The sequence below is a fragment of the Abramis brama genome (assembly GCF_963993115.1).
Source record: "Abramis brama genome assembly, chromosome: 17".
Classification (NCBI taxonomy): Eukaryota; Metazoa; Chordata; class Actinopteri; order Cypriniformes; family Leuciscidae; genus Abramis; species Abramis brama.
In genome coordinates this window covers 12,966,210-12,978,133 of record NC_139979.1, presented here as the reverse complement: position 1 = coordinate 12,978,133, position 11,924 = coordinate 12,966,210, and the positions used below count along the sequence as shown (strand labels likewise).

The window sequence follows — 11,924 nt, the reverse complement described above, 5'->3', positions numbered from 1 at the left end:
TGACACTGCACTGACAGCAAGCATAAAGGCAAACATGTGCAGGGTATTGAAAGAGAAATACAGCCCATCTGAAATCCAAAACCTTCTGACAAAGGCCACCATCTTGGATCCAAGGTATCGTGGTACCATGGAGGATGTGGAGGTCTTGGATGATGTCAAAGAAAAGCTTGTGCAAGAACTACTAGACATGAATGAGGAAGAAGGAAAAGGAGAATGTGCCAGTGGTGAGAACTGCGTTAAAGCTGCAGGGGGAAATGAAGGATCTGAATCTGAACCTCCAGCAACCAAGAAGAAGAGGCTGTGTGACCTTCTCCAGAACAGAAGAACCCAACTTACAAGTCACCAGACTCGGGCATCGGTTCCAAAAAGAGTGCAGGCTGATGCGGAGCTGACCAAGTTCCTCCAGGAAGAAGCAGTTGATGCATCATCTGATCCCTTGATGTGGTGGTGTGATAACCATAGAAGGTTTCCCCTAATAGCCAAGTTAGCTCAAAAATACGTGCATTTGTGCAACAAGCACTAGCTCAGAAAGAATGTTCAGCACAGCTGGCAACATTGTTACCCCAGAAAGATCCTGCCTTAAGCCCCACAAGGTAAACATGTTGGTGTTCCTTACTCGGAATCTGGCCTGTTGATGCATCTGTGCCTTTGTGTGAGACACTTTAAAAGTCTTGTTAAACATGTTACTTTGTTTTGATCTAGTTCTTGTTACCTTGCACTTGATACATTTTTTCACATTCCGATTCCAATGTCTAAATTTTCTGAAGAATAAAACGTTCTTTGAAAGAGTGTACTTGCATTATTATGCAATTATATTGTCATGTTATCAGTGGCATAAAATGGTCTGAAAATTACAATAATATCGTTTATTATTTTGGTGCAATATATCTTGACAGCCTTAGTTGTTTTCTCACATAAAACTGAAACGCACTAATATTTCATGGCCATTTAAGTATTTATTTGGTAAGGAGCCATGTAATAAGGTGGATAAGAAACAGAATAGTTTTTTTGCTTAATAAACCCTGATACAGTGATTAGGACCTGATGTGCAACTGCTGGATGTATTTTATTATTTACATGAAGACGGTGTATGAGGTCCAGCCACCTGTTAATGGAGACAAGAACACTGACACTGCATCACAAAAGTATTTTATTGAAATTTTACAACTCTGTTTTTTGTTGTTGTTTCCTCTCAACCTACGAAGCGACATCACAATCGCATGCTGTCCTGTCCATGTCAAAAAGGCAAGGATGATGGTGTTTGTTTTCTTATTGGAGAGAAATAAACAAAATGCAATCAGCTGCCCTGTGCATCAAAAATACTTTTCCATCTCATCACATTTATATCAGTTTGTGTGTTGGTCAAGTCCGTTGTTCTCCCCAAACAAGAGGAAAAGGAAATGAATGGAAAGTCGCATGGGATCGTTTCACAATGTGGGGTGTTTCAAAAAGTTTTGCCTGATAAATGGAGTAACGGAACAATGATTTTTTTTTTTTTAATAAGGGAAACTGTCCAGCAGAGTATGTGAGAATAAATTCAAGATGTGACTTCAAAAATAACAGGAAATTTGGGGAAGGTTTTTGTTTTACTTTACATGCACACTTCCACACAACAAAAATATTCAGCCATGGACAACCTAAAGGACACTGAAGAAAGAAAAATAAGGTTTTTAACTTGTACATATTTTAATCTTTGTCTTTTTATTAGATATTTCTTAAGTGAGATCACTCATGCCATGTTTAACAGACAAATAATCACACGCCACTTTGAAGGCTGACAACGTCAACCCACCTTGCTTGTGAACATATGTAAGATAGATGCTACAGAACATTACCCTATCAACGCCAACTTTTTTGCGGTCAAGCAAAACCACATTTAGGTAATGATAAAGGTAGGGAGGTCGAGAGGAATTCAATTGCATAGCAATTTAATGGTCGACACGTTATCTCGCAAGGCAAAGTCACAGTGCCTAAACACTCCCAGAGGGGCTCAATGAACTAAGAACAACCAATGAATGCATTAAACTCGGGTTCTCGCATAGTGCAGATACACCATAGTCAGTATATGTCATCTAAAAGGATAAGACTTGCTAATGCAGCACTCCACCAAACACAAACTACGAGCAAAATGTTTTGTCTGTGGCATCCTAAACCAAATCGTTTCCTTTAATTTCTGTCACTTGGCTAGGTGGGGGGCTTCAGTTAGAACAGAAATGACGGGGATAAAAGACTCCGTTAAAGGAGGTTCAAATGTTTGCATGTAAACAGGCACTCGACCCCCTACTCTCTCTCTCTTTTAAAGAAAAAGGCCAACTTCACATCCAACTTTAACCACGACATGGAGTTCATCTCGGAATGTCAACAGCAGCGTTTTCTCTGTCGTAGCAATCGCTCTCTCTCTCTCCGTCTCGTCCTCCTTCAATCACTGCAGGTCTCTGTCTTCCAGGTATCTGTACTCGAACGTAAATCCTTCCTTTTTTCTCTGGCCCCACTTTTCATAGTCAAAGTAAATGTACGTGCCCTACAGATAGAAAAAGAATATTCATTAAAACAGCAAGTTCAAGGTCTCCAAATGAAGTAAAAGCGTATTATTAATGCAATACATCACAGGAACTAGGGATATAATAAAGCAAATAAATATTACATAAGATTTTTAAAGAAATAATTTATTCAGCAATGATGCATGAACTTAAACTCAACCGTAAGACATTTAGAATGTTACAAAAGATTTGTTTGAAATAAATGCTGTTCTTTCTAAATTTTTATTCAAAGAATTGCCACCACAGATTTTTTTTTATTTGAAAATATATTCAAATAGAATAAGTAATTTTTCACGATATTACTGTTTTTACTGTATTTTTTATCAAATAAATGCAGCCTTGCATGCAGTAAGACTTCTTTCAAAAACATTTTAACTCTTGATCAATAGTGTACATTCATTTTAAAAATATCTACTTAAAAAAAATTAGTGCGAGTAATATATATTGTGAGTAATATATATATATATATATATATAAAACATTTATTGTTTTTTCATTTTTCACTTTCACTGGTATTGGTATCAACTACTAAAACTGGTATTGTGGCAAATCTACATGGAGCATTAGAAATTTAAACTCAGTTTGCCATGTTTATCTTCAGAGATGAGCATGAGAACAGTGTTGGGTTGGTACCTGTTCAAATTCATCAGTGATGGTCTTGGGTTCCTCGTGCCGTTGGAACCACATCATGTATTTGGTGTGGAACCTCCACGATTGCTTCTTCAGTGCTTTGGCCGACAGGTACTGTGCCTTTGTGCCCTAAGGAAAAAATACAACCAAGAAAAAGAGTTGGAAGACTGTAACATCCAACAGACATGCTTATAAAAAGTAATAAATGCAAACCTCCAGGTAGTAGAATATGAAGAAGAGTGTTTCAGTGGACAATCTCTGGTAGAACTCAATAGAGTCCGAATGATGTGGGGGCACCTGGTGGTGGAATGGCGGTGTAGGACAGGGGTTTCTCATCAGGTACTGCCTACAGACGGGAAAAAAAAGGAGAGATTTATGTCATGTTAGGCCTACATCTTCAGCTTGAGTAGCTGCTGTGTTTTTGAATGGCTTGACATTGATAGAAAATACTTTGTCACTACCTTTAAAGTGGAACTATTATACCTATAAATATTATACTATTTCAGATGCCTTTTTAAAAGACCACAAAAGAAATGTGTATAGGCCTATATACATATATAAAATTCAACCAGCCAAAGTGGCTAGTAGGAGTGACTGCGTTACACGCCAACCTGCGTAACCCCCAAAGGGACGTAGTGGTGTAAAAAATGTGGGATGGGAGTATTTCTTCTTTTTTTTTCAAATCTTTTGCGTTTCCCCAAGAAACTTTGCTTTCCCTCGCAAAGTTATTTGCGTTCCCACGCAAAACTGTTGTGAGCTCGAACAGACACCTCCTGTTTAATGTCCCGCTGGCAGTGTTTCAGAGCTCTGTACGTTAATAGAGTGTTTCATAGTGTTTGAACTTGGACTCAAATGTAAAGAAATGCGGTCAGTGCTTAACTCAAGGAGTTATATATAGCTATCACAGATTCGAACTTCCCAGATAACTCGTGAGCTAAACATTGTTAAAACACAAATTACACTTATTTACAATCACAGTAACGTAGGCAATGAGCTACAACCCAAACTTCAATGTTACACACTGTACTGTCACCCAATTCAGTTTACACATCAATGGTCTCCCACTGGTCTGCTTCACCTCACTGCTTTTGCACATTTTATTTTATGAAATTATTCAATAACTTCACTATAACACACCAAATGCAGTTTATCAAACTAAGTATTGTAGTATAACCAGCAGGAGAGCAGTGATGTGTGAATTGAATTTGGTGACAGTACACTATTATAGTGAAGCTACTGAATATGTTTAATAATATAAAATGTGCAAAAGGGTTTTGCACTTTGCAGATGGTCCCTTATTCAGACTCAATCGCCTGGTTAGAGACAAATTTATATTATAAAGCTCGTTTTGAGGACAATTGAGTTGTAGCTCGCTGTTTAGGTTACTGTGATTGTAAATAGGTGTAGTTTGTCTTTTAACAAAGTTTAGCTCATGAATATTGATCCGGGAAGTTCGAATATGTGAATATATTGCCAACTCCTTGAGTTAAGCACTGACCGCTTTTCTTTATATTTGAGTCCAAGTTCAAACACTATGAAACGCTCCATTAAGGTACGGAGCTCTGAAACACTGCCAGCGGGACATTAATCAGGAGGTGTCTGTCCGAGCTCACAACAGGTTTTGCCTGGGAACGCAAAAAAAGAAATAAATTCTCCCATCCCATAATTTTGCACGTGGAAAAAACTCGACACAGAACGACCCCTTCAGGGGCTCTGTAGAAATGCACCCGCATTTGGCGGGTGTTAATGTCAAGCCCTGTATATATCAGCTAAATAATCCTTTATTTATCAGCTTTAATATATCGGCCAAGTTTTCTTGTTGAGCCGATAATGATATGGTGGCAGATATATTGTGCATCCCTAGCAGCAACAATGTAAAATATGTAAAAAAATTATGTTTTTTTTTTTAAACATCCAAGCATGAAAACCTATTGAAGTAGACCCCAAAAACAAAATCAAGACTTTGTAAAAAGGCATAATATGGGCTCTTCAATCTACGTTTAGACCAGCAAGCAGCATGTGTACCTGATTCTCTCTGAATCGGATGGGTGAGGCATGTGTGTCCATGCTGACTCCTGCATTGCCTGCTGGTAGAGCTGCTCTTTAGTGAGGGGGGTGGGGCCTAGCGGACACGCCCCTAAAGATGGCGGCAGGTTGACCTCTGAAACAGCTGGCTGAGGGGCCGTTGTGGGTCCAGGTGGAGCTGAGGATGTTGAGAACAGCTCTAAAGGAAAGACATTTTTAGTGTTTATGATTATACCAGCTCTGTACCTTACGTAACGTCTAATCTTGCAGCTGAGCAGTTAGACAGGGTGTTCTGTGTGTTGTTGAGTCATTTTTCTCATAAGCTTGGTATAATGAAGGATGCTGAGGCGTAATAGTTGGCTGCACAATGTACAACAATGCATCTCAGTCAAATAGGCTAAAATGAGCAACTATTTCCAGTGATTATTTAGGTGCACAGCGTGTAACGTACCTAAGGGTGCGATTTCTACATCCAGTGCCAATCCTAGTGCAGCTCGCTCTGCCATAGCTTTTAGAGAGCTTGGTGGTTCAGGAGCCTGTGAAAGACAAAATGGAATTACATTTTAAATTAAAAAGCACATTTTCAATCTATGGGAAGCAGATTTCACTGTATTTGATGGGGGTGACTTTTGAGAAACTTTAAGCTAAGGTGTGTCAGTTCTGCACCACTGACAGACTGAATGTAGTCTAGCCAGGATGAAAAAACACACCTTGATGGCTTCTGTGTTTGGTGTGTAGGAGTGTGGGCCGTTTAGAAGACTCCCACCACCAGGTGTGCTGTCAGTGAAAGCAGGTGATGGGGAGGAGGGGGGTAGAGTGATAGAACTCAATAAACTGGGGCCATTATCCAGACTATAATACAGAGGAAGTAGGAGAGAGAAAGACAGTGACAATCAATAAATCATTTTACTGTTATTAGTTACAATTCAAAGATATGTGGATGTATACTTACGTTTGATTGGTTGATGAGCTTGAGGACGTGGAATGGCTGTTTTGTGATTGGCTGGCACTGCTGAGTGAGGAGTCTGGTGTGTTATCTGCAACCACAGCGCTGTAACCTGTATGAAGAAAAATAAAATAATACATAAAAAAAACAAAAAAACAATTAAATAATAATAATAATAATAATAATGATGAATAAAAATGAAAAATAAACAGCAATAAAATAAAAACAATAAAAAGGTAAATTATTATTATTATTAATTATAAACTAAAAAATAACAACGATAAACAATTAAGAGATTATTAATAATAATAAAATATAATTTAAAAATATATAATTTTTATTAGTATTTTAGTTATTATTATTATTAATTACAAATTCCAAAAAGAAAAGAAAAAAACAATAATAATAATAATTTCATTATCATCATTACTGAACAAGTTTTAAAAAAAAAACGTTGGGCTATATAAAGATACATTTGTTGGCCAGACTCAAAAGCACTCACTGGTTGCTCCGTTTTGTTTGAGGCCACTGGGAGGTCTTGCAGGCGCTACGTTTGTCCCTACTCCTCCACTCGACACAGAACTGCTTCCATTCCCACCCAACAGGCTCTCTCCAGTTCCTCCTGCAGGTGTTGTGCCCACTGGGCTTACGGGTACCTGCGCAGACCCGTGGAGAGCCGTCTGCCCTGGTACCAGGTTCAAAATCCCTCCGGTAAGGGCTCCATGACCCGGACTGGACCCTAGCAAGCCCATACTTGCCCCTGTACCCGTACCATTACTGGTCGCGCCTGTGCTTGCACCCCCTGCACCTCCGCTCGGTACAGATATGCCAGAACTACCACTGCCGCTCCCCACTGGACCACTGGAAGCACTACCTACTGTTCCGCCTGCAGCTGCCTGGGCATAGGGGGCAGGGGTAGAGCCTGAGAGAAGCCCTGCCATGGTGCTGTGAGAACCAGACATGCCTGCCATGCCCAGACCCGGCATCTGAGCCACACTACTGTTGCTGGTGACCGTCACACCCACTTTCCCCAGGCCCAAACCCAGTCTAGAGCCCTCGACCCCAGGAACTGTTGAAACCTGGGACTGGGAATTGGAGGTAACTGAGCCAGATGTGCTGGAACTGGGCAGAGAGGAAGTAGTGGAGGCAGGTAGCGTGGGGTGGCTAGGTGGGCTAGGTGTGTTGTTTGAGGGTGCAGATGTTGAGGAGAGTTTGACCTGTGCTTGCTGTTGAGACTGAGAAGAATGCTGCTGCACTGCGCTGCTAAAGCTTCCCAGCAGGTTGCTGCCCCCGGAGACCGCTGTGCAGGCCCCGACAACAGTAGCCATGGAAACCAGCGAAGAGGAGGAGGAGGAGGAGCCAGAGGAGGCAGATGAAGAAAAGGACGAGAGAGATGGGTTTCCGTTCTTCACAGGAGACTGAGCGGAGCAAGAAAGCCACGAGGTTAGAAACACAAATATCTTTTTTTTATTAAGCATGCGTGCAATTTAAAGGGATAGTTCACCCAAAATGACATTTCTGTCATTTCCTCATGTTGTTCCAAATCTGTATGATTCTGAAACACAAAACAAGAACATTCTGAAAACATTCTGGTCACTCTGTTCAATGCAAATGTAATGGACATTTTAAGCTTCAAAAAGGAAGAAAATAACCATAAAAGTGGTCTTTACAACTTGTGTGTTAAATACATATTATATTAAGTGCCCATACAATTACTTTAATAGTGAAAGTTTCAGTCCCCATTCACTGTAATAAAGTCATACAGGTTTAAAACAACATGTGAGTGTAAACCTTTAACAGATACTGCAGTCTTACCTGACTGACTTCACTGTCTGTTGATCGACCTCTCTTATCCTCTGAAATCTCCTGAGCAAAACATTCACATACAATATTTAGTAAGACAATCAATTCTGTGGCTAAGAGAGCATGATTAATGGAGTGATTATGAATGATGGAGATACTTTGCAGACTAGACAGAGACATGAGGCAGAATAAAAGAAAGCAGTTTACCATTGTGCCTGTAGCAGGAGATGGAGGGATGGGAGAAGAGGAAGTGGTGGAGGTCGGTGTGCTGCTGGACTGAAGGAACATTTCATCTTCCATCTGGCCCTGAGGAGATGTCGCCATCAAGGCTGCCGCTAGAGAGAAAGAGATATTTGTAAATGTGACTATCTTGACAGTTGTTCAGTAGGTCAACAACTAGCCATTTCATTTAAAATTACGCAATTGTCCACACACCCTTCCTAAAAACACACAGACTTACGTATATCTTCCAAGTCCAGATCATCATAGAGGAACTCATTCTCTTCAAAATCTGGGTCTTGTGAAGAGTCAATGTAGTATTCCACATCATCTTTAATCTTATGGATAGCTTCAACCTGGATTGAATCATTATCCAGCATCCTCAAGATGGTCTCTAACATACGAATGTGGTACCTGTGTCTTTCGATTAACCTCTTTAGCTCCTCAATTCGATCCTGTTTCTGAAGGCAAACACAAACAACAGAAAAGAACAATACGAGAATATGTTGAGTGTTTGCAAAATAGAAGGAAGGCTAAAAAATGAATCAAGCTATACTAAATTAGGAAAGTGGTCAAAAGAAAGGAGGGGAAATAAAAAAATTAAATGTTGACCTCCTTGTCTCCTTTCTTCTTTCGCGTTTGAACAGAGAGGGACTCAACTTCACTCTCAAACTGGTCCACCTGCATGTTCAAAGTGTCTATTGTGTTCTGTGAGAGAGAGAAATCATGTTATTACTGCACTACTTACATCCTGTTAAAAGTTTTTCAACCCCCCCACTGTTATTTGTGAGCCCTCTGGTACCGTGAGCCACTGTTCCGTTTCCTCCTTCTCTTTCTGTGCTGGGTCTACTTTCTGAGCCAAGCCCAGCCCCTCTTTAGAGTAGGCCTTTGTCTTCGTTTCTCTTTCAACCACCTTAAAGCGCTCCATTTGCTGAGGAGAAAGAGACAGAGTCAGGTTAAGGGCTTCAAGCTTGCCGGATCAGACTTGGGAAAAATATTTTCTAAAAATGAATTTAAACGTCTTAACAACGCATTCATATTTTTATCAATAGTACAAAAGAAATTTTGCGAACTGTGACAAGAGTATTAAAATAAAAGAGCCATGAGGAATCCGACAATGTGCTTTTACCGTTTCAATAAGCTTGCGGTTCTCCACTAGCTGCCGTTTGTCTTTGATCTCATTGGATGCCACCCATGTCTTAATCTGATCTCTTAGTCGCTAAAAAGAAAAACAGGTGAGAACAATTATACTGATTGAGAACACATATTTTCCCTTGGCTCTAAAGCAAGTGTACAATAATTACTTTTATTCAACGGTTTCTTCTGCTTCTCTAAATTGTTTGGCCAAGCAGTGTTCCAAGAGTGCTAATATCTAGTCCAACAGCAAGGAATGCATCTCTATTATTCCGCTTGTGGATTTTCACACCATTCCAGAAAGCCTTAAAATAAACTAAATGTCAGATGAGCACATTCTTACCTGAAGCTTTTTAATCTCTTTTTTGAGATCAGCCTCATATTTTTCCTTCTGGTTGGCATTGGCTGCATTGTGAAGCTGAGTATAAAATTGAATTCATTAATAAGATGTAAAATATGACAACAGGTGCGTGATTCCGTTCGCTTATTCATTTATTTGGATTAAGCATTAGTTGTGGAGATGTTAACGTCTCACCTTTTTCCAAATGTCTTCAAACTGTTCGACACCTTCAGCAACTTTTTTCAAACATCGATCTATTTCACCTGGTTGCGTAAAGCATATGGTTATGCATAAATCATGAGATTATATGATGATTTAGAAAAATCTCTGAACAGAAACTGCTGTGTACAAGCAGTTATGGCAGGGTAGAGTAGAGAGAAAATTACATTATATTTTTCCATATCATAATGTCTTACCTTGAAGTTTTCTCTTATCAGCCATGGCTTCGCTATGATACTGTCTTCATGCCTTCTGTCACTGCAAGCACATTAGAGAGACTGTTAACTTGCACAGCATTCAGTGTGAAGCAGATGGAAAGCGTTTCTACAGCTCCTGACAGATAAATCACATCTCAATAGAAAATGATATCAACACATCCCAATCGATTGACGTTACACTATTTGTCTGAATCCCGAAAACGGTTAATAACTTCAAAGTTATGCTTTAACGTTACTCGAGTGCTTTCCGGGTCAACAAATACACGCAATTTTATTTGCGTAACTTTCCAATCCTCCAGAATAAGAGAAAATATCAAGAATTTTAATTGATCCTTCCCATGGTTTAGATCACGTATACCGTTACGCCAACACAAACAGTGTTTACGCAGCCTCTGATCACTGAGCACTAGCCAAGCTGATGCTAACGTGTTAGATCAGCAGCATTTCATCGCCATATCTCATCTGCACTGATAAAATGTCACCCTGTCAGTATATATAGACCGTATACTGCTTATTTATGCAGTTAACGTGGATTAAGCTGCTGTTGTTGTGATGTCGAGCAGCGCTGACGGCTAACGCTCTGCTAGCACACACATATAGTTTTTCCAATAGAAATTGTGGGGGATTTCAACTCTTAAATTGAATGCACATTCGTCGTATACCTTTTTCAAATGCGTCAGTATCTCTATGTGACAGCCACGACCAAAATATCCGCCAATTACTTATTTCAAATTTGGTAATGTTTTCAGCTCGACAGTCCCTTCTGTCCAGTACATTAAAGATGGACGGCAGACTCCGCCCACTGTTCGCTGCTAAAGTTCCCGCCTCTCGTCTTTTTCCCGTTCTCATGATTCGTTAAAAATGTCTGTCAATCATTTCTCAAGTTGTGACAATTTCCGCTGGACCGCTGATCCAATTGGATCAAATATTGGGTCAAAGGTTATATTTACGGAAAAAGGCCGTCATCTTCACAAAAATTGATTTATCCTGGGGTCTTAACTTTACAGTCCATGCATGGTCTTAACACAATTTTTATTTCCAATAATATATATATTTTTTTCATTTGTAATAATTGGACCAGTTTGAATAGGAAAATTTTATTTTAGAATAGAAAAATCTATTTTTTTTTATAACTGTTAAAGGAATCTATTACTGTAAGTCAGTTGAGGGAGTAATAATGATGTAATTTTATTTGATTACTCAGATTTTATGTCAACATACAAAATAACATTGATAAAATGTATATAGTTATGTCCCCTAGTCCTATGGGATTTGTTTTATAACTATACTACTACTAATAATACATTCTAATTTTATCCACCACTTGTTTGTTTGAAATAATTGTAATTATAAAATTAGAATATGTTATTTCTACCCCCTCCACCATTTCTCATTGGATCTATTTAATAACATAATTTGGAAGATGAGTTAAAATAGATATCTTTAATATTAATTCATTTGTTTTACCCATGCAGATACTTGCATAATGTTCTCTTTGTGAAACCTTGCACATTTTGGTTTTACCAATTTACTTAAAATCTTTATAGAGGTAATTTTATTATTATATTATTTTATATTATTATTAATATTAATTATATCATTTTTGTTACTGTATAAATGACTATTCAATTATGATTTTATTACAAATTTTATTTAGTTTCCGTATAAAAAATTAAACTATAAAATTAATTCTGTTATTATCTGTTAACAAATGTGATCTAAAATATGTTCCGTTTTTAGTCTTATTCTATATATATTCTATATAAATACATATACACATATAATACATACATATTGTTAGTCTCATAGCATAATTGCTTAAATCCTTTAAAAAAAAATATTACTTAGGC

The 11,924-nt window shown here is 38.6% G+C and overlaps 1 protein-coding gene across 4 annotated transcripts; it reads right to left on the bottom strand.

The window, feature by feature from the left end:
* Nucleotides 1–1,132: 1,132 nt before the first annotated feature.
* Nucleotides 1,133–10,878, bottom strand: cnot3a (CCR4-NOT transcription complex, subunit 3a). 4 transcript variants are annotated; one of them, XM_084090078.1, is made up of 19 exons: nucleotides 10,737–10,878; nucleotides 10,054–10,114; nucleotides 9,833–9,900; nucleotides 9,641–9,715; nucleotides 9,293–9,382; nucleotides 8,966–9,094; nucleotides 8,776–8,871; nucleotides 8,405–8,618; nucleotides 8,152–8,279; nucleotides 7,957–8,007; nucleotides 7,646–7,696; nucleotides 6,644–7,559; nucleotides 6,148–6,253; nucleotides 5,906–6,047; nucleotides 5,647–5,731; nucleotides 5,196–5,394; nucleotides 3,384–3,516; nucleotides 3,174–3,299; nucleotides 1,133–2,521 (listed from the first exon to the last, which is right to left on the bottom strand). In XM_084090078.1, the coding sequence occupies exons 2-19, from the start codon at nucleotides 10,076–10,078 to the stop codon at nucleotides 2,423–2,425; spliced, it is 2,733 nt and encodes a 910-aa protein (XP_083946204.1). In that variant the 5' UTR covers nucleotides 10,079–10,114; nucleotides 10,737–10,878; the 3' UTR covers nucleotides 1,133–2,422. The 4 variants fall into 4 exon arrangements, with proteins under 4 accessions (XP_083946204.1, XP_083946203.1, XP_083946205.1 ...); XM_084090077.1 differs by having other exon boundaries at nucleotides 8,405–8,624; nucleotides 10,737–10,877; XM_084090079.1 differs by lacking the exon at nucleotides 7,646–7,696 and having other exon boundaries at nucleotides 8,405–8,624; nucleotides 10,737–10,877.
* Nucleotides 10,879–11,924: the final 1,046 nt, after the last annotated feature.

Excerpts from the sequence above, each read along its gene's own strand:
- cnot3a (XM_084090077.1), bottom strand. The coding sequence starts at position 10,078 with ATGGCTGATAAGAGAAAACTTCAAG. Across the intron at positions 8,872-8,965 it reads AAACGGAACAGTGGCTCACG|AACACAATAGACACTTTGAA; the intron begins GTACCAGAGGGC and ends TCTCTCTCACAG. Across the intron at positions 6,048-6,147 it reads AGCTCATCAACCAATCAAAC|TCTGGATAATGGCCCCAGTT; the intron begins GTAAGTATACAT and ends TCTGTATTATAG.